At 37.8% G+C, this 22864-nt stretch overlaps 1 protein-coding gene across 2 annotated transcripts in view; it reads right to left on the reverse strand.

The window, feature by feature from the left end:
- ATP2A2 (ATPase sarcoplasmic/endoplasmic reticulum Ca2+ transporting 2) overlaps positions 1–22864 on the reverse strand; it is a 40508-nt gene that overhangs the window by 9684 nt on the left and 7960 nt on the right. For both annotated transcript variants that reach the window (XR_003249091.1, XM_026037583.1), the window contains exons 4-13: positions 22482–22586; positions 20587–20725; positions 10579–10659; positions 8905–8990; positions 6856–7320; positions 4129–4217; positions 1939–2041; positions 1291–1422; positions 1075–1197; positions 722–940 (exon numbers count right to left, since the gene is read on the reverse strand). Coding sequence is in view for 1 of the 2 variants with exons in the window: in XM_026037583.1 (XP_025893368.1) it covers positions 722–940; positions 1075–1197; positions 1291–1422; positions 1939–2041; positions 4129–4217; positions 6856–7320; positions 8905–8990; positions 10579–10659; positions 20587–20725; positions 22482–22586 (1542 nt within the window). In the remaining variant the exon portion in view is untranslated. The remainder of the gene's footprint in view (positions 1–721; positions 941–1074; positions 1198–1290; positions 1423–1938; positions 2042–4128; positions 4218–6855; positions 7321–8904; positions 8991–10578; positions 10660–20586; positions 20726–22481; positions 22587–22864) is intronic.

Raw genomic sequence — 22864 nt, forward strand, 5'->3', positions numbered from 1 at the left:
TTCATCTGAAACTAATGAAATAATGATACTACTTGCATGCTAAATGTTAAGTCTTAGCATAACAGCATTTCTTTTTCCCTTCTCCCACTATCTTCAGTGGCTCTACACTGTGCAACTGGATACTGCGTCAATTCCCATGGCACTACCACACTCTGAAATGGAATAATCCATTTCCAAGTTTCTCTTCCGTCAAATAAGCTCATTTTACTAGTTAACAGGTAATCTAGTCATCAGTCTTGCAATTCAACCTGCAAATAATCAAGTCCTCTCCCCTTTTCCCCCAGTCAGTGCCAGGAGCACAGTGTACAAAGCCAAAAGTCCCATGTAACTATTGTCATTTCCCTCTTCTAAATCCTCGATAAAGATCTCATTGGAAAATTACAGCATAGCTGTAGAAGATAATCATGCACAGAGTTTTTGCAGCTGGCACTATGGAGGAGGGGAAGAGAGCTTGACCTTCAGAGTAYAAACCGACAGTTCTATTTCATCACAAAATCCCCAAAGTCTTGCAGTTGAGCAGTGTCAAATTAGAAACCATTAAAGCTGAAATGACAATGCAACTTTAACTTTTCAGGGTCAGTCTCTAAACCCAGTTAAGATGATATGATCCGAGACAAAAATTCTCAACCACCAGCTCAAGAAAGGATCAAACATAATGAGCCACTATTCCCCAGTTTGGGATGGGGAGGGAAGTGATAAAGGGAGTTTTTATTAAACAAACCTCATAATTGATGAAATTTGAGGAGTCCTCAAGATTCATTTCTTCTTTTCTAGGTGGGTTRTCATGGGTTGCTAGAGCCAAGCAGCGCAGTGTGTCTCTGCCAGTTCCCCACTCTCTAATAACAGACATTATTTTCTGCTTAATTCCTGGTGTTAATGGTATTTTAGCATTTCCAACACGGACATGCGTACATCTGTCAATTACACCTTCAGGGGCACCCTGCAGAGACAAGAATCATATCAGTTTTAAAAATCACTGTCATACCATATTTGCTCACATAATCCATCCTTAAGCTGCAGTTAGCTTTGCTGTGCAGCCATTCCATAACTGCACTTCTCACACGTGCAGCTTACCTTAACAAACATCTTGCTCATGGACGTGCGGCTTGGCTTGTTCGGTGTGCAGTAGACAGACATTGATTTCCTGTCTCTTGAGAATTCCAGAGTGAACTCTTTCTTCATAAGTTGCTTTATCACCTGATGAAGAAAGAATAGCATAACAGTACATTGAGATTATATATATAAACTGTAATTGCTGCCTCAATAATTCCAAATAAAAAGGACACTCACCGAGTTGCAAGCATTTGCACGTTCAATTCTAGAAAGTCCTTTCAAGTCCGTATCAAATACGTTCATCTTCTCCACCAGACAGGTAAGTGCTGTCTCTGTGGCTTCACCAACTTTTTCATATACGCCCTTAGCCTTTAGTTAACACAAAGCAAATCACACACACACAAAAAAACACCCACAGGAGCTTACTTTAAATCTCATCACAGACATATTGGAAGCAAAAGCTCAAGTTTCACAATGAGAAGAGGTGCTTAACAAGCCTTACTGCAGTTTATGAAAGCTATTTTTGAAAAGCAACTTTGGAGCGTACAGTTTATATGAAGCCTCAAGCCTTTCCTCTTAAGGGCAGCAAAGAAGGATGATTGTGTTTTACCACGAATTAAGTGATGGTGATATATAGAAATATTAAGGAGGCCAGGCAGTAAAATAGCTGTGTGTTCTGCACAGCAAGACATCTCCAAGTTTCAGATTACTCTTGTGTAAGAGCTAAGGTTTCTCAGTGTTAAACAAGCAAGTTATTCCTGTAAGTAATACTTCAAAAGACCTCAGTACTCTGTTGAGCAGAATATTTACTACTGAAAGTTGCTACATAGGCAGATGAGAGTGTTTATCCTCATTTTCACACTTTATTCTGATAAATATACTTACTTCATTGTAATCCAAAGAGGAGTCRTTACAGAGTGCACAGATTGTTGCAAGTTCCACAAGGCCATCGTACTGGCTACATTTAATAAGTTTGTCATCTTTATGCCTGTTCAAACAAAGGAAAAGGGGGATATTCAAAAGTCAGTTATCTACTATCAGCCTCTCACCTGTCTCCACTCTTTAATTCCTTTATTGTATTTTCACTTAATACAACATTTATGAATTATGGACTTGGCACTAGAGATCACCCGAGGATTTCACTGCCTTGAAAGGGAACATTTCCTATTGGAAACTACTGAGAAGAGTTGGTTTCATAAARGTGAAACTTGAAGTTAAACAGGCAAACAGGTATAAACAGAATTACATGATTATCAATGAAATCAATACCTGACTTACAAAACCGTATTTCCTCCAGTGACAATTATACAATACTGGAGAAAAGAAGCAAACAGCTTAGCAAATGAAGACAGGAAAGCAGTATTAAGAGCATGTAGGGTGGAGTTCCAAGGAGATGGATATTGCTGGATAAATCAAGATTAATTTACTGTTACATATGAATTAGACAATSAAAAAGGCAGATTTGGCATTTTTCATTTCTTAAAGATTAATCTGTACTATATATGAACCTTCTAAACTGATGAAAAGCTAAGCCAGTTCAAAATACAATTTGCCCTAGAAGAGAAATATTACTCTCTTCTGGTAGTCACAGACACCTAATGATAAATATCTGAACTCTCGGAGAGAGGGAACATATATTTTCCCAAGATWACACACCTCTTAAACACTAGAGATAAGAAATGATTTCTTAGCTTTCATCTTTGGAAATACAGTTAGATAAAAAGAGTAAATTTTTTGAACATCAGTATGCTTATGGAGTAGCACAAAAGAACTGAGACTTAATGTTCAATCCTAGCCAGCGTTCCTAACCAAGAAACTACTCACTAAAGTTCTGTAGTGTTTCAACGTGGAGTTTTTAAAATGCATACTTCAAATGTTTCTTTGAAGACAAAGTTACATATCAAGAAGTTGAAAAGTTAGTGAAATTGTCAACCAGAAGTATAGGAAGACAAGCATCTGTCAGGAATGCTGTATGTCTACAAATCCTCATCTTGAGCAGTGCAACAAGCTATGTGTCCTCTTAAGGTCCATTACAGGCTTTATTTTCAGTGTCAGTTTCACTTTACCCAAGGTGAAGTCAATCTTAACAAATTCACTTATAGAAAAAATACCATCCATAAACACTGAAATCCATCTGTGTTTTAGCCCTGAGGGCTCGAGTGTTTAGCTGTTTGTTTTTCTAATGCGCTAAACAAGCCTCTCTAATGAACATTCTGTGGAAATTACCTTATGTACGTAAATGCAGTGCTATTATCACACTTTTTTTTCCACATTTCCTATTTTCAGAAAGTGAAACAGAACATTAACATATACTGATGACTATCTTCTTATACTTGACATCTGTCACTATGCTTTATTTTATTATTTTGTTTACCGAGAGTCCTTACAAGACCAGCTAGGGCATAAGAGCCGGACATATTACAAGATCTAGAACGTCATCTTGCTGAAGTAAATTCTCTCTCCTGAAATGAAAGTGTGAGCTTCGACAGCAATAAGCTTGGAAAAGATAACCACCACCACAAAAAAAAACAAAAAACAAAAAACAAAAAAAACCAAACAAACAAAAAAAAAACACCCACAAAAAAAAACCACACCACACTTGTGGAATAAAGATTTCCATCTGCTGGGAATACTGTGGACTTAACTGCTATGGAAATTAAACAGAGATAATCACTATTGAGGCTGGCAAAGACTGCATGAAGTCAGAGGTAGGCATGTGAAACTCCAGAAGGTTGTTTACAATGGAATCTACTCTAGCTTCATGGGCACAGGAGAACTAGGCTCTCCTGCTAGAAGTAGAAGATTCCTAAAGCTGTCAGATGAACTACTTATCCCATTAGGAGGGACCTGCAACTGAGAAAGTAGAACATGAACGTATCTTTCTTGGGTGAAAGTGAGTGGGTTAGCAGAAACCTGCAGTACCTTAAAATAACTAAATCTTAGTCAAAAGATTTTTCTCCAGCTGAGAAACTTGCTTTTATAAGCGTTATCAACTATTACATGCATCACTTTCCAAATCTATTACGATAGTCAGTGGATAAACAGACAGATATTTGACTTCAACAAAATACTTACACTTCTCCCATGGGAGCATATGTTGAACCTGTTACGGTAAATTCATTCAGAGAACAGCTATCGCCTTCTACTCGGTCCAGGACAAACATCTGCAATTGAAGTGAGAAGTGTTACTGCCTTTGAATAATATTTAATGGAAGACATTTAAACAAGCTTAATTTTAAGCAAGCAGGTTCAAGGAGCAAGTCCTCAAGTTCAATACGCAAAGTGGACAAAGGTACAATTCTGACCAAATTTGAATTCCATGTATGTCTGAACAGCTCCTGACACTTAAACAGGAAGCACTAAGGAAGTAAAGCAAACAGCACTTCAACTGGCCACTAAGTGAAAGCATTTTCTTGGTTTTCTGCTCATAAGCCATCTTGCCATTAGTACAGCTGAAGTGTCCCTGTAGCAGAAACCAGAGTGTTATTTGCAAGTGCAGAAAATGTTATTTTGAAGGATGTACCCCCGTAAGGCATCAGTATCTCTTAATCTTTCCTTTATTTCTGTTTCCACTGAGGAGAACTGCAGATAGAATCAAATCAGGCAAGACAGGAAAAAAAAACCCAGACCAAATCAAAACCAAAAAACCCCACAGTGCCTCAAATTGTGATATTTCATCATGACAAATGGCCACTGTTGAACTGTTCAACTTGCTGAAGTGACARTAGGAAGAAACAGTGACTAATGACTGATACAATACCTTATTTTAATTTATTACTATCTAGTTAGTAAAAAAAACATTTTGCCATGTTTCAGCAATGTCTCATTTTCACTTCATCGTGCTGYGTTGTGCCCTGGCCAAGCATCTTCACAAAATATAGTGTAATGAGGTGATTAACAACCGATCTGCAACAGTRTCTGAGACCTCGATCTTCAAAGTGGTTTAAAAAAATAAACTCAAAAAATAAAAAAGTACATAAATTAAAAACCCACAAAGCAGCAAAATGGCACTCTGTTCAGAGGCAGACATCACAGAAGGATATCGAAAASAGACAGTAAATCTTTACCTGAAAAAGGGGCTTCAACAGCAATGTTTTAACCTAGGGTTCCTGTGGACACATATGGAGTGGCTACTTAACACTATAATAGTTAAAACTGCAGTATAAATACTGTTGCAGAAAAGACTACTTGAAAAGTTAGTCTTTCTGCTTAATGTGAAACCAAGGGTAAGTGTATTGCTTATGCATGTTARGTTTTTGCTACTTTTAGCAAACTCATATGATTAAAGTTATTACATAGCTGTCACAGATATCAAGGACATAAGTAAACTATACTGCATCAGAGCTAAAATCATTTGGTCCTTTAAATTTAAGCAGTAGAGTATTTTAAGCTTTTAAATAAACAGATCTGAAGGTTTTTAAATGAGAGCTAACAAGGAAGCTGGTTGCTTTTGGCATCTGTGTGAAAAAAAATCCCTGCAAAGACTAGGGCAGTTATGCAACTCTACTGCAAGTAACCTCCTCTAGAATACTGATGAGCAGCTGCTTTGTGTTATCGTGGGTATAAATACTACAATACTTGAGCAGAACAAGTCAACCACCAATTAAAAAGAAAAAGCCATCAATCATGTGAGAATGAAGTGTTTAAGACAAACTTTTGCCAGAAGMAGTGGTCTGTTCTGCTCAACATCTACACATTTGGAATTCTAGCCCCATGTAATGGTTCTGAATGAACATTTGATGTCACAGAGTTGCTGTGCTGCTGATCATCTGCAATTATTCAACTGAAGGAATTTTATGGAGAAAACATTACGTTCTACACTGAACATTAAGCGAATGGGAAGCGACAGAACATGCACCATGCCAAATGACCAGCTRTATTTACAAGTCCCAAATTAATCACCACTAGAAAGATTACTGGGGGTAAGCGAGAAGAGGCAAGAGAAAAGAGGCACAGGACTGTTATGCTGATCTAAGAACACGCCATACACTGAAGATAACCCTGGCAATGCAGGTGGTGGCGTCAACTGCACCTCCAAGTTACCATACTAGTCATCCAATATCACATGTTGAAAGCACTACTGATCTACATCAGAGCAATAAAAGCTACTGAAGACAAGCTAGCCAAACTAAGGTGGAGCTCTTCAGCAGCGAGAATAACCTCAGACGTCCAAGTTGTTTCCATTAAAGCTTCCACTCTTCTCACTGCTAAGGGTTCTCCACCACTGAAGCATGGCAGTGAGCCTACAGCTACAGGAGTGATGAAAACCTGTGCGAAAGAGTCCCAAATTGGGTGCAATTTCCACATAATACTGTTTCTCATGCCTTCAAAGCTAGAGAGTTTGAGAAGGAATGGGAGGAATATTGTTCCAAATTGAACTAACTCAAGAGGAAGACTTTAGAGCATCATCTTGATATGTAAAGAGGTCAAAGTGCTCTATACTCACACACTCCTTCTATAATACTACCTATCTTACCTTTCTAAAGCAGTGGACAAATCTTGCTAAATTAGCATTAGACTAAATGGCTTACAGACAGCCAATGGAAAGCTGCTTGCCAACAACCTTTCCTTCTATCAAGTGTGGGTACAGCTATTTTTAACCATGACTAAATAAGGGAAAAGATAAAAGTCTCAAACACTACAGTGGAAAACAGAATTAAAGTGGAAGCTTATCTTAGAAAAATAAAGCAAGATTTTGATGATGGAAGAATCAAAAAAACTCATGATCAAAAGAATTTGAGCAATGCTGCTTATTCAGTGTGGCTGGGAAAAAGAAAAGCAGAGCAAGTCACCTCTACGTACCCTGCAAACTGACATCTGATTYGTGGTCAGAGTACCAGTCTTGTCAGAACAAATAACCGAGGTGCAGCCCAAGGTTTCCACCGAGGGAAGACTTCGAACAATCGCGTTCTTCTTGGCCATTCTGCGGGTCCCAAGAGCCAAGCAGGTGGTAATGACAGCAGGCAGACCCTCAGGAATAGCAGCAACAGCAAGAGCTACGGCAATTTTAAAGTAATAGATAGCACCTCGAATCCAGGAGCCACCATGAACTGGATCGTTGAAGTGACCAATGTTTATTATCCAAACAGCAATGCAGATAAGTGAGATGACTTTAGACAGCTGCTCTCCAAACTCATCCAGTTTCTGTTGGAGTGGAGTTCTCTCTTGTTCAGTAGCCACCATCTCATCGCGGATTTTCCCAATTTCTGTGTTTACTCCCGTTGCGATCACCACTCCCATAGCTTTACCAGCAGCAATGTTAGTACCCTGAAATAAATGAAGGAGAAAGGAGAAAGAAAACTTCAGTGAATGTGTAAGCACAYTGGCTTTCAACTGGTTTACTCCAGATTCTGAAATCAATTGCAACTTGGTCTGTTGAAAACAGACATGATCTCTTACTCAGACTAATTTGTGTCTAATCTCAACAATTGTTCTTTCAAACCTGGAAAAAGAACAGTAAAGGAGCATTAGCCTTAAAGAGGCATCATTAAACTCAATTTTCTTTCCTATTTTAATCTCTCACTATAAAGGGTGAATACAATACCTTAACATGATCGGTCAAATGGAACAGAACCAAGCCAGCAGAGCAAGGAAATCAATAATGAAATACCCCACAGCAACAGTCAGGCTTGAGCACCTGCAAAACTCTTACTATCCTGCTGCACACTGTATAAATCAGTCTAATAAAAACTAACCCCCCGCCCCTCCACAGATTTCACCATTCTGAAGAGTTCTTAAGAATGTCTTACAATTAAGAGTTCTTAATTTCTGAAAGGCTTTTTGTTTGRATACACACACATTATAACCGTTCTCATATTCACACGTAGCTGTCCCCAAATGGCCTCTCCCAAAATGTGTGCCTTTGAAGAAAGCTAACCCTTACTGAGGCAGCAGGTTGAAAGCAGGAGTTGACAAGACACTTCACACACTGTAAGACACATCTTTCCTATCAAATGCTTGAAGATACAAACACTGCCGTTGCTGTCTTTCACAATTTTATTTGGTTTAGAGAAGTTAAATAAAGCTTTTGAAGCCTAGCCTACTACACAGAGTCTATAACATATCTCTTAAAGAATCCTCATGCAAGCAGAAATCAGAGACCAAGATTCAGCTTGGATATGCAAAAAGGGGAGACAGGGAGGGAGTGACATTCCCCCACTATTTGCAAGACACACTCAAATCCCTAGTGCACATTTTATATTTAAAGAATGGGCTCAAAATGAGTCGGCATTGCCCTATTGTATACAGCAGCAGACTAAAGCCAGCAGCTGAGTAAGCAGAACACATTTCTGCTGGAATATTTTAAAGACTTGGAAAAAAAAATCTGGTAAGACACAAAACTAATAAGGGTATCTACTAGGGGTAAGAGTTGTGTTCTGGGGGACTCCTTGAATTAACATTCTTAATAGGTGCAAAACCAGATTTTCTACAAGGTATTTACCAGCAATAAGGAAATTCTTTTAATATCTGAAGTAATATACTTCAAATAGTTTCATAAAATAAATCTGAATAACCCATTTAATCGCTTTTTCCTCAGTTCAGCTGGGCATTCTTACTAGTCCTGAAGGAAAAACAAAACAAAAAAATCCTTTTCTACATTATGTGCAAGCATCAACTTTTAAGACTTTTTTTCCTGTGAAGGAGACAAACTTTCCTGTATAAAGTGGACAGTAGTTCCCTCTAATTTCTGATTCATTGGATTTGAAGGGCAGAGATATGCACACAGAATACCGAAAGGAAATCAATATAACTTTTAGGTAAAAATTTTAGATCTAAAATTTTGCCTTTTTTCATGTACTAGCTCCTGCATTATTTTATATTGTTTTAAAAGCTCCAAAAAACATAACTTACAGAGAAAAGCATATTCTTCTTGTCTTGGTTTACCGCACGAGGATCAGGCACAGGGTCAGTATGTTTAATAACAGACACAGATTCACCTGAAATTAAGATAGGGTTAAGAAAAGATTATACACATTTCTTTTCACTTAGCTTTCAAACAAGAAATCATTTCCCACCCTAAAAAAAAAAAAAATCAAGATGTCATAAATTCCCCTCTATATTTCCTCATGAAACTTCACTTAGTCACTTGGGTAAAAAATAAACCATATCTGTTGATCAAAAAAATCTGAATGGCTAGCTTTTAATTAAAAAAGGATAGTATTTAACATAACTATCTTGTATGGCTAGAATTAATGAACCATATACCTTTACTTGCAAAGGACACAAAAGTGGTCAAATAAACAGCTGTTATCCATATTTTAAAGCAGCAAAATCTACTGCTTGAAGAGTCAACCCTCAGGAGTATTTCACAAGGACTTTTTAATCTAGAGTGTTATTTTGTGAGCTTTTCATGCAGTAACAAGTACTTCTGTCTCCTATGCACTACAAGAGCTGTATTCTCATTCAAATTATTAGATCTTAACAGTACTACACACTCTTTGGCAAATCTTAATTTTTTTCTACTTTTTTTTACCATCTTATGTAGTCAATTGTCTGTTAATACCTTGGTTGAAATTTTGTCTTCAGACAACTGTTGCGTAAGTATCCTAAATGTTTATCAATTTCTATACACATGTCACACAGGAATAGAAAGGTTCCTTTTCTATAAGGATAGGTTTTAATGACTTCATCAGATCTCAAGAGGGTGCTAATTCAGTGACTAAAGAAGCTAAGAGCACAAGGCGAAATAGTCCAAACTTCCTAGCAGCAGTTTACATTTCTTTTTTCTTAAATTTTAAAAAAATTAAAAAAAAAATTAAAAAAAATTTTAAAAAATAACTGTAAACAGTCTGGAAATAGAGAACTATATTTTGGAGTGGACATAGGAGGGCTAGATTACTTAAGTTTAAGCTACCAAAACAGGCAGACAGATCATGGAGCTCCAGCTGACAGAATGCTTGTAGCTTGCTTGCTTAGTTCCTCTCCTACATTTACAAGCAGTGTGAGGTTGSTTTGTTTTCAACAAATCTGAAAAGTGCTCTAAATATAGCTCCTGTATTCCAGAGCTAGTACCACAAACACATCAATGTGTACACAGAGAATTTCAGCAAATAAGGCTTTAGTGTACTCAGTCTTTAATAACAGCAACTCAAAAGCTGCCTTCTTTTAATATGTTATCCATTTCTGCTTCACAAGAATAACCATCACAGAAGGTAAAATTCTGTTAATAAATTTCCATATTTTCGTATTTCAGAAGTAACAAGATGTTCAGATCTAAAAGACTTCATAAACTGGAAATTATATTTTAATTCCTCAACTTACTAGTGTCTAATGAAAAGGCACCCAAAAAAGCATGTAAGAATGTTCATCCCACAAAAGTGAGCTTATAAAGCCAATGACCAAGAAACATTCAAGCACTTTAGGTTACCAGATTAGAGGCGTACTGTACTGGGATGCCAGACATTGAATAGCTACAGGCTTGTCCCCAAGGGACAACTCCAAACAGACAGCAAAAAGGCATTTTCAAGTATGTGCATAATTTCCTACCCCCACCTCAAAAACAACCCCCCCAAAAAAACCCATTACCTGTGAGAATTGACTGGTCTACCCTTAGAGTGGTAGATTTGATGGAAGTAATTCTTATATCAGCAGGAACCTTGTCTCCAACTGTAAAAAAAAAAAGAAAAAAAAAGTTAAAATGCAGTTATTTGGAAGCTTTCAAACTAGAGATAACATTACCTCTTTTAGCCAGGAAAATCATTTTTCAATTAGTTCAGTCAAGTAAGATTACTAACAGCTTCTTATATCTTTCGGRGATTATAGTAATTTACTTATATGAATGTCCAAGGTTGCTTAGGCTTTTAGATCTGTCTTCAAGATCTCTTGTTTTTGTATCACATGGCTTCCATTTGATAGCAAAAGGAAAATATTCTCAAGATAAAAGTATCAACTTCAGAATACATACTGAAAAAATTCCTTTTCAGAAGGACTGCCCTGACAAATCTTTTTGTGTCCTTTGTGTCAAATACAAGTCAGCCTTCTGCTATCCAAAGATCAAAAAGTCACCTGTATTTAAAGACTAAAAAAGTTGTACTTTCTTCCTCTTTGGCCCCAAMTGAAAGAATAACATGCTTCCACAAGTCTCATGTTTTATTCCTATTATTCCCTGAATAGTGCTATGTATTTTGTATTTGGAAGTTGAGTTCCAATCATACATTATCTTCATTTTCAGTAATGCTACTCACAGTCCAAATCCCAGTTAAAATTTTGGCAGAACTYTATGCTACATTTATCTTATGACATTTACTTCTACTTTGCAGAACACCAAGAACACAGAGGAAAGAGCCCCCTCCGCTTAAGCAAGTGTTCAAGCTGCTTCTCAACACCACGGCAGCAGCCAGAACATGAAGCTGACAGGAGACTCCTCAAAATGGAAAAGAGTTGAGAGAAYTTCTTGCTAGAGCTGTGCAGTCAGTTTTAATGTAGCACTTCTATTATCACTAAGTTACTTCTTCCACATCTTTCTAGTCTCCTTCTTYAGGGTTTATAAGAAAAGCAGTAGAGGAACTAAAGCTCCACACCAAATACATGCTTATTCACAAGCAACTACACAGGGGCTTTTACATCCTACACATTCATATTTTTAACAAATGAGTATAATCTTATTCCTACAGTGGATTTAGCCATGCAAGTATCTAAACATCAACTTCAGTTTTATTATGAAATAATGCATAMAAACAAAGGAGAGAGAATATTTTGATCACTAGCTATTAAGACCCGATCTTGTCAGTAGATGGACTCTAATTTGTCCCGGCAATAAAATGAAAACAAGCTGCAATTCCTGCAGGAACTGCTTATGCAACCATCAGCAACAATGCACAGTATTTGTTGATGCCACGAGAACATCAGGAGCRGTGCTACAACCCTCGAACATGTAACCACCCAGACTGGAAAATTGTAGTACAGAAAGCTGACAGGGAGCATTAAGCGAGTTTCAAGTAAACTTGCTCTCTGCAGCTTTTCCCGAGGCCCCAAAAAGCTCCAACGAGCATCAAAACCAACAAAAGACCAAGTAGGTTGGCTTCAGGGTTTATACATATCTCCCTGTAACCATTATGCATACGGAGGGAGTCCAATGAACAGCCACAAATTCCCTTTTTGTATCATTATAGCATGTGAAAACTAATTTAAGCCACAATGCCCTTGAGCTGCAAGAGAAAATAGCATTAGACAAACAGTGACCTAGGCCAAAAATGGGWAAACTATTCAATACGCTCTTGTGATGTTGCGAGGAGGTTTTATGTAGACATATAATAGCAGCTGTTTTTCAGCTATCACTGAACAACCGGCTAAGACCTCGGTGCCATGTGGKACAAGGCCTGTCAATCTCTATGTATGCATTTTTGCTGTACTTCTATCAGCTGGAAGTCTACAGTCATTTCAAAATTACTCCTACATTTGACAAGACTATGTGAAAAACTTAATCACTTTACAACACACAAGAGAAGCTATGAATAAATACCACAAAACTTTCAAAGAACTGTCCACAACCTAGGGGAAAGCTTGCAAGTCATCTTTTATTATACTGCTTTCAAGTAGCTATGAATTGCTCAAATGTGAGATTAAACATTAGTAAGTGAAAGCATCAGCAGCTAGCCCTGTTCTACTTGGCTACAGGMACCTAAGTGACAGTATTTCCTTGAAAGTTACTTGTAATCACTACGAATTGCCCAAAGCAGCAGAACAGAAGTTAAATTTGTCACAATACTGCAGCTTGCAAGTTTATCTCAAGAATCTGAGACATGGCTGTTCCCTCATCTCCCGTTTAAAAGGCTCTAAGAAAATATTCAAGACATTTCCAATGGGCAGGAGAGTTTTGCAGCAGGGTCAGTTACAAAACTATTTTGAGTCTTTMTTCTCAAGTTCAAAGCTCCCTGTCTCTTACCTTATTCCTCCTCCTTTTATGGCAGTATTACATCTCAATTGCCACTCGACATTTGCGTTCCTTTACATTTAAGTTTAATTTTAAGTCAGGAACAATCTTATATCATCAATGGAGYGTGCCTGAAGTAAAACATGCACCTCAAAGGTTTGCAGAAATGACTCCAGTAGCTTAAAAATTGGTCTTTTTCAGACATTTGTCTGCAGAATTTCCCATCAGAAAACATGAAATTCAGTGAAAAAAGCCTCTAGAGTAGAAACACTCTGACTCAAAACATTTATTCAACCTGCCCATGAATCTAGGTCGTGATTGGGCACTTTTTCCATGAACGCTGAAACTGGAGGGACAGTAAACTATTAAAGCTCTTTGAATTTCAGTCTCTGTTACGTTTTCAGCYGCAGCTAGGAGTCAAAGAACTTTAGAAGACTCCCAGATGACTATGCTACTTCTCCARACCTCAAAGGATGTTAATAAATCTCCTAATGAAAATCATGGATGAGAGCAGGCTCGGGCAGCAGCACTAGCTTTACCACCAAAGAGTCACTCTGATGTGCAAGAGTCTCCCAAACAAAACCACTGCTTCGAATGTGCACTTTGGACACTGTTATCAGCTCCGTTAACTGACTGATCCCTCCCACAGCTGAAGACTTGCTAAGAGGCARCCTTTAGACTTAGGTACCTTATTGAAGGTACCCCCCCCCCCCCTTCAAAACAAATTCACTTCTTTGCAACAAAAATGACCTTTTTGCAAAGAACAATCACTCTTATTAATAGCAGTTACTTCCATACAGAATTCAGAAAACTTGTTCAGGGACAGCTTGTATCTGGCTCTTCCTCAATTATGTTTAACATTAACCAAGTTCGCATGGGCTGTAATTGCTATCTGTAACATCGGGGTGGGGGGAAGGAGGMGGCAACAGGGGAAAGAAAAGAGAGGTAGAACTGGACTTCGGAAATGAAGTTCAGCCTCACAGCTCTGAACTGCTCTGCCACGAGGGCTGCTGTTTKCAAGACTTCTCAGGCAAGAAATGAAATACTTGTTTCCACACACAGATTTGACAAGTTCCTGAAAATATCCCTTAAAGAACAGCTTGCATACATCATGTGGAGAGTGCACAGACATGATTTTTCCCATCCTTTTTAGATTAAAATACTTTAATATATTAAGTTTCCTTGTTAAAACCATTCTATGTATTTTAATTCCCAAGACACTGCATTCTTTCCTCTTGCTAGGATTTCCATCCTGGCCTAGAGTTGCAGCATCTTATCAAATTCAGGAGAGATAACATACTACCACACTCTTAAGTTATCTTTAGACTAAAATGTTAACCATTCTGCTGACATATGAATTCTTTTACCAGAGTTTTAAGTGTTATCAATTATTCTGCAGATTTTCCTACGTTACATATTATGGATACACATCTAAGCTATTTTCTCTAAAGAGATCACAAGATCTTTGGCCTCTTCAAGAGGCCCAAATCCTCCATCCCTCCCAGAACTGAGTTTCTTACCTTCTGTAAAAACTGGGGAGACATTTACTAATTGAACTGGTTTTGCAACTGAGACTGCTAAAACTAAAGCAAATGAAATAGCAAAAAATTACATTAAAAGCCCTATGGCAATAGTTACACTTTTTAAAATATTGAAATGAGGAGGAGTAAGCAACACAGTGCATCCCACACATCTCTCTCCAAGCACTTTGATCAACCAGAAGTGAACACTGCTTCCACTGGGGGACAGTGACTGAAATTCAGATCCAAATCCATACCATATTCATATGAGTCAAAATATACAGACTGCTTCTATTTAAAATATATTACAGCACAGTAGTTTGATATTAAGCTTCCTTAACATGGCTGAGCTTCAGTCTTCTTCCCTCTTCCAGTATGTACCCAAGCCTTGCAATAATGTTTGATTTCTTTATACCGTCCGACATTTTAATTTCCCTTCTGCAATGACATTTTAAGTATTTATTATTCCCTCTTGAGGGACTGTTAGAGTGCCTTGGTCTGCTAGACTGAAGCATAGGACAGTGAAATCTTCACATTGAAGCAGGAGTCCTATCTCCAAATTAGAAATTGGATAATATAGGAATAAACAGCAACTATTTTGACAATATTCTAGCTCCAAAGAGCAACTCTTCTTTACTACCTTTCCCCCACTCTCTCCCAACCGAAAAGCTTGCCTTGCCAGGGTGATATAGTATTAACAGAACATTATCTTTATGTTCARGCATTTTGCTCAGCACTATTTGTGTGGGGATAATAAATTCCCAATGAAGCATCAGTTCTATTCAGAGAACATAACAACAGGTATGTTGTGAATCCCAACAACAGAAGTAGAATTAGGTTCGCTATTACAGCTAAACACTTTGGTAGCTTTAACAGGAAACACTAAAAGAATTAAGAGAAATATAATTTGAGATGCCTTTCCTAAGTTCTCGACCATGTGCTGAGGGTGACACAAGTTAAGGTTGTGCCCTGGCTTGAACTCCACATAACTCCACTGACTTCAGTGGACTATGGAATGAAGCTTGGACTGTATCCAGTTATCTCAAAACTGCCTCTGAGGTGTTAGACGAGTCTGACAGCCAAAATGTTCACTGGGGTTCACAGAAAGAGATTAACGCACCACATGTACGTAGTGTCCACTAAGCCCTCTGATGTTTGTTCTCTACTCAGTAGCAGTACTTTATGGAAAAGGTAATTCTTTAAAAAAACCCATATCTGTCAGTCTACAGTAAGAAAGAAGCAAAGCTTTAGGACAAGAGGCAACCGCCACAAACTGCAGCTCAAATTCAGGCGCAACTTCCTGAAAAACTTGACTGTGAGGATGACACAGCACTGCAACAGGCTGCCCGGAGAGGTTGTGCAGTCTCTTCTGGAGATCTTCAATACCTGTTTGTGCAACATGCTCCAGGTAAGCCTACTTGGAAAAGGGGTTGGACAGGAGAATCTCCAAAGATCTCTTCCAACCTTAATCATCTCTGATTGCAGTTCACTTTTTTTTTAAAATATATATCAGAGGTTGTTTCAGCCATATGCTCTTAGAAAACTGCAAATAGGTCAATATTGTAGGCTTTACTCTCCCCCTTGCTCCACTATTTTGAAAAATACGCTTTTTTTGGTTGGTTGGTTTCATTTCCTCAAAATTAAGTACTATTCCAAAAGAAGTAAATCTTTACCTTTAGCACCAAGTTTGCAAACAGATTTATTAAAAAGTAACACAGACACACCAAATGAGGTGCTGAGGAGCAAATTCCACAACAGTCTTTGCTGCTTATGCCAACAGGGAAAATCTATAGCTCTTCAAGAGCCACACTGGAGTATGACACATTTTAGCTTAAGAGTACTCTTTCCTAACTTTCTTCACCTCAAAATATACCTTAACTGTAAAAGTAGTTATGCTTCAGAAAGAGGTTTGAAGATCTCTACAGCTAGAATTAAATGAAAAACAAAAAGATATAAAAGCACATAGGAAAAAACATTTGTCAGAACACTAAATACTGAAAACCAAACCCTCTAAAGTAGCTTGGTCATACTTTATGCTAGATATAAACTTAAAACTAAATCTTCAAGAACATTTGCCAACTTAATAAGCATCAGGATCTGGGAACTCCACGTGTGTTAAGCTGTTGAGTACCCACACATGACAACAGATGATAGGAATCACTGTTCAGCACTTCTGGGAAAGAGGGACTCTTGTGACTCCAATTCGTTCACTTACAGAATACAAGTGGAGAATATTTATAAAGATAATTACATACGTAGCTGTATTATATCTAAACAGAGAACATTTTAAACAGCAAAATATAGTGAAAATGAACAAAGTTCTTTTCAGTTCTCAAATACATTGTTTAAAGACAAGTGATTTAATACTAGTATATCCTTGTCATGCTAAACATATAACTTTTAAGAACTAAGGTCAAGCTGTTTCAAGTTTCTCTTTAAAAACATCACTCTAACCAAGGCAGACAAAGAAAAAACAAAACCAAAAACACACAGAGAAACCAAAACATCAGATGACATCTTTCATCTATTAAGACTGTCACTAACARCAGGTTTAGAGTGTATCCTCCAGGAAACTAAATTTTTATAGCATAGATGTAATCCATTTTAAGATAGACAAACTGAAAGCCATTTGAGGACAGTGTCTAGACTTTTTTTCAGTTCATCAATTCTAAAGATACAAACAGAGTAGCTTAGGAACCCTTAAACAGCAGAGTCCTGAAAGCCATGCCCACCAGAGGTCAGCAAACAAACTCAAGCCATGTATCTCAGATCCTTAATCCCCAACTCCCAAAGAGTTTCTTGATTGTTTGGTATGCTTTCTATCGACTCTGCTTATGTGGACATGGAATAAAGTCTTCCTAAAGACATACGGTCAAAGAAATAGTATCTGAGGCCCGTGCCTGGAATGATGGAACCTGTGCATGTGCTTTGTAAAGCTACAGGGCAGCAGTTATGCTGAGTTTTGTTGGCTACCAGGCATAGTAAACAGTTGTTAAATGTTCTACAGTACCTGTAAGCACCGTGATCCCCAATATGAAAGAACAGACTATCTGTCACTTGTGGAGTTGTCTTATTTGTTTGAAGCCACAGAGTACTCGTGGACTTGCAGTTTTCCCTTATTAATTCCCATCCAAAAAAACTGAAACAAATCAAAACCTCACTAGCAAGCCATAGCATTTGGTGACCCTGACAAAACAATTAAAAAATATATTTTCTACTACCTTTATTTTAGAAGTCCACAGGAAAGATTAAACAGTGTATTTAAAGAATAAAGTCAATCTCCTAGTAAAATGCAATACCAGTCCACAGTGGGACTTCTACAAGAAAGAGCATTCTCTGTCAGCTCCAAATATAGTTTCTTAAAATTAATGAAGTGCTACATCCAATCACTCTATAATGAATACCTGCAGAAAGCTCAACATTAGGTATCAGCATGGGGAAAAGACCCATCACCTGGTTATTTACACCACTTGGTTGAAAGAYATTTGCCTGGACACACAAATGTCATTGGCACTTGGCCTAGAATTCCATACCCAGATATGTATCCTAGCATGAAGTGCTCTGTCACTTCCCTACATGGTCATCTTTTTGCGAACGCCATGTCAAAGGCCATCACAATACTCTTACGCTCGAGACAGAGGCATGCACAGAGTCTCTCTCACCTCCAGGTCTTGACACTAACGCTGGTACGAACTGCATTGCTTTTCTCTACTTACTCAGGAGCTTCTCTGAGTTTGAAACAATTTCATCACCGTCTGTCTTCAAGTTAGAACCTATCATATCAATACCAGCATTCGTTTTACACCGAATGACCTACTTGCTGTACTAAATATCCACATCACTCATCCTTAAACATAACAGTTATGTAGTCACCTTCACTTGAAGCTGTATTTGTTTGAAACGGTTTGACTGTTCGAAAAAGGATCACTGCAGAGTGCTTAAGACTAGACTGTTGGACCCAGGATAAGCTCATGTTATTTAGAACACTTGCTCTAGGCTAGACCACCTACATTAAGAAAGGACAGCAACACAAGCCAAATTATTTTAATTTCTCTACTTGTGCATGCTAGCTTTAAGATACGCCCTTTCAATTAATTCAAAAATGCTGGACTATCAGGTACTGTTCTATGGGAAGATTTAAAAATAATGCAACAGTATCCTTAGAATTTTGGTGCCTGGTTGGTTAAAGACAAGCTAGTGCTATAGACGGGCTTGTCAGTGCTTTGCTTTCAATTCATTTCTTGCCTTCAGATTGAGGCTTTCTAAAGAGATGTCTAAAGTCAAGCAGTTGATTTTTATGGATACTGACAACACACTCTGACGTAAGTAAAAGCCTGTACATCCCCGAGATGTTCAACACACAACTAAGAGCTGTTTTATTCTTTAAGATGAAAAAGCCAAAACTTTTTTCCCTGAAACAGAAGATCAACCAGAACATGCTTTTTGTGCTCTAGCCACCTTACAGAGCTAAATTCAGGTTTTCTTCCCCTTAGTGAGATATCCCAAACCAGTATGAAACACCATTATTGCTGTTCTATTGAAACCGTTTTAAATTCAAGAAATCAACGTACTCCCCGAAACAGAGAAACTGTTTCCAGTGCCATTCTCTGTGGCATTTAAAAACAGGACAGTGACTTGGACTAGAAGCTTATTGCAAAAATCTGAAATTCATGTAGTTCTGATTGCCTCAAGACGACAGAAAGCTTCAGCTGCTGAAGCAAAATGACATTGCAAAAGTCATGGATGTAAAACTGATTTCATGATTCCAGGTGTACAAACAGAGAGGCAAAGCAGTGGAATAAGTGACAAGGTATCATAATTCACCCTTCATTTCAGCCATCAGCACTTTTTATTTGTACTCATTCCTCAGCAAAAGATACCAAGAGGAAACTAGGTTCAGCCTTCATGAGATTCACACTCACTCACCCTTGCCAGGGTTGCTGCAATTGAATCATCTTATGTATAAAACTGAGGCTCAGGACAGGGTTAGGGAACATTAGTTTCTCAGGGAACGAAAGCTGGGCAGACAGCCAAAACCAACTTCATTTTGAGTGCATACTCTCTTGCCTGCTAATTAAAATAGCAGGATAGTCAAGTTTAAGGATATATATTTATCTCCTCCTGAGACAGCTACCACCTCTAAAAGCAAAGTGACACCAGTGAAAAGAAAGTTTGATGTACAACCTAACTCGCTCCCAAGGGAACAATCACTCAGTTAATAGTTGATAATGACCTACAAAATATGAGCATGCAATTACTCCTGACATTTAACAAGAATCATCTACTTGAATGTTTTTGTTAGTTTGTTCCTTCCAATATAAAAGTCACTGACTAGTTTAGTTTGGAGAAAAGCTATTGTCACGGCAATACCACTAAAATATAGTAGCATGTGTTTCTGAAGTAATCAATAACTTTATCTTTGTACTACTCCATACAAAGACACCTCCTTTAGGGCAGACTTAAGCTACTAAAAATCATGATGCAAGAGCCCCATTTAGGCTTTTTTTTTTAAAAAGAATAACAATTTCAAATACTTATACTTGAAAAATATAAGTTCTTCTTTGTACAGCCATTTTTCCTCTGTGGTTTCCCACAGAGCAACTGGCATGCACTGAGGAGTTACGAAAGATGATGAGAATATAATGACATCAAATGCTAGCCATATACTGGCTCAGAGGACAGAGGAGGAAGTTCGTAAAGAAACTGAAAAGAACAGCTGCTTTCTTGCTTTTGTTTTTTGAAATAAAGGGTAGAGTGCAAAAGTCCAAGAAATCTTTGCAATCCTGCAACTAAAGTGAACACATTTAAAAACAAGGGAAAATATTTTCAAGAGGTACGTTGCTAAACAAAATATTTTGAAGCCTTAATTTAGAAAATAAAATTTTAGGATAGAGACAAATGGTAATACCTGTACTACGATTAAGATTATTTGCTTTTGTGTCTACCAATTAAAGCAGCAATTTGAAAAGCAATCCCTCAGTACAAATGCACATTTAAGGTAATTACAGGTGAACAGAAGCAAGATTGCTCCCCAGTAAAGCATACACTTAGGCTTTTTTGAAAAGCCCCTCTAGGGCTTTGTATCATTAGCAATTTTAAAATACACGCCAYGCATGTATGTACTACATAAGTAATCCTTACCTGCTACTTCTACAATATCACCTGGGACAATGTCTCTGGCTTTAATTCTCTGTACACTTTTTCGGTCTTGTCGATATACTTTGCCCATTTCAGGTTCATATTCTTTAAGAGCCTCAATCGCATTTTCAGCATTTCTTTCCTGAAAGACAGCAAAAGCGCTTCATTTTCAAAACCCTCATGACACATAAAAATAAGTACATTGGATCTGATTTTCCAAGCATAGCACCATGCAAGTACTGCTGGCTGCTCAGCTAAATTTATTCCGAGAATGATATGACCCACCCCATTACGAGGATGGAAATCATTACAACATAATTCAGATGTTAATGGGTATTCAGTATCGAGAAGCTGTTTATTCAAACTCCGTAGCGTTTCCCATCAAGAACATTCACTGTGTCTCGTTAGGGAGAAAGACATACAACAGTTCTAAGCTTCACATGGATAGTTTAATATACACACACAAAAAGCACTGACACTTAGAATTAATGGACATAAACTTAATCACAAATTACTAGCTGGAGTATCTTAGACTCAGACTGGAATGGGCTAGCAGTATTGAGGTTCACTCACTGATAAAAATTAGAGGTATCAAATCAAATAGTAAGTTAAGACAAATCTCAAGCTATTTAAAGGTGAGTTAAGATTTTACCACAGAACTAGCCATTAACAGCTTTAATATGCTTTGTGAGGACTTTGAATTATCAACTTCATTTCACTTGGATGAAATTAGATCATACAGATTACATGTTTCTTCCTGAGAATCTTCAACATTTACACACTGAGATGAGTCCCCACAAGACCTTTTATTTCCATAAGCATTAACGCAATAACCCTCTCAAGTGCAATTCTCTCAGCTAAGCGCTATTGGATTTGCAGTCAACATCTTGATGCCACCTAGAGAGAGGTCAGCATAACAAACTGGCAACTTATCATGATTCCTTCTCCAGCTCAAAGAAAAGGAGCTTATTTCTCACTGACTAACCAAATGACAGGTACAAATGCCATCACAGTTCTGATGACTGGAGATAAAATTATGGGTACACACAGACACTTAATTTCAGAAATTCACATGCTGAGAAATTAGGTTTTTCCCTATAACCCTGCAGCTCACACAATATTTCCAAAGCTACCTCTAAGGACTTACGTTTACATGGCACAACTCAGTGCCAGGCAGTGCAGAGATACCAGCTCAGGTCCTCAAGTACTACCCTCATATTCCACTAGTTAAGTTAATTCTGCTCCTCAGCACAAGGAGGCCAATAACACTCTTACCTAGATTAACTAAGAGTTAATGTGAGGCAAAACCTTAACACAGGAGAAAGTCTCTTTAAATGGTAAGACAGTTGAAATGGATTTTTCCTTTAAAAAGAGAAATAAAAAAAGATTTAAACATGATCCAGCTTTGATAGTCCACTCATGGTGCTGGGCCATATCACGCTGCTTCCCATTTGCTGAAAATCAAGGTAGTTGCAACACATTATCTTGCCAGTCACTGGAATATTAAGGAGATGGTGTTTTGGGAGAAGGGCACTTGAAAGGCAAGGCCAGAGTTAAGACCATGACTCACAGTTGCTCACATCTAGTACCTGTAGGAACAGATACATTCATGGGTGGAGATTATGTACTGCAACTAATTTTCCATGCCCATTAAAGCAAGCGAATGACTCAATCTGTACAACTGTTTCACAATTAAGTTCACTGCATGCATATGTATGTGCTTTTTCCTTTGCACACTTTATCAAGTCGGCAAAATTAGCCATTTCCTCCAGCAAGGTACACAACTATAGAAAAAAATCCCTAACTGTACAGATATCTGACACTGCACTGTACAGTCCTTTCTATTAAATCAGAAAAAAAAGCATTTGAGATTTGACATTGTAAAGGTATCTGCCTACCTGCCACACTCCCACGATTGCATTGGCTACTAATATAAGTAAGATTACAAAAGGCTCTACAAATGCTGTGATTGTTTCTTCACCTTCTTCAAACCAGGCCAGGACCTGTGAAAGAAAATATGAGGATTTAAATTACCAGAAGAATTTACAGAGACTGCTTGCATATTTAAGACCCAATAAACTTCAGCAGTAGCTTCAAATGCTCAGACTTGAATGATTTTGTAAAATCCTCCATTTTCCAAGGGGTAGTCCATGAATGAGTTGGCAATACGCAATGGAAAAATGAAAAAAACTCTTTACTGAAGTAGTGCAGAGTTCATTCACAAGCCTCCTTTTCTTTTAAAGAAACAAGCTCTTTATTTTGAAAGGACATCGCATCAACT

Source organism: Nothoprocta perdicaria, unplaced genomic scaffold (genome assembly GCF_003342845.1).
Source record: "Nothoprocta perdicaria isolate Ctin4 unplaced genomic scaffold, notPer1 scaffold_2, whole genome shotgun sequence".
NCBI lineage: Eukaryota > Metazoa > Chordata > Aves > Tinamiformes > Tinamidae > Nothoprocta > Nothoprocta perdicaria.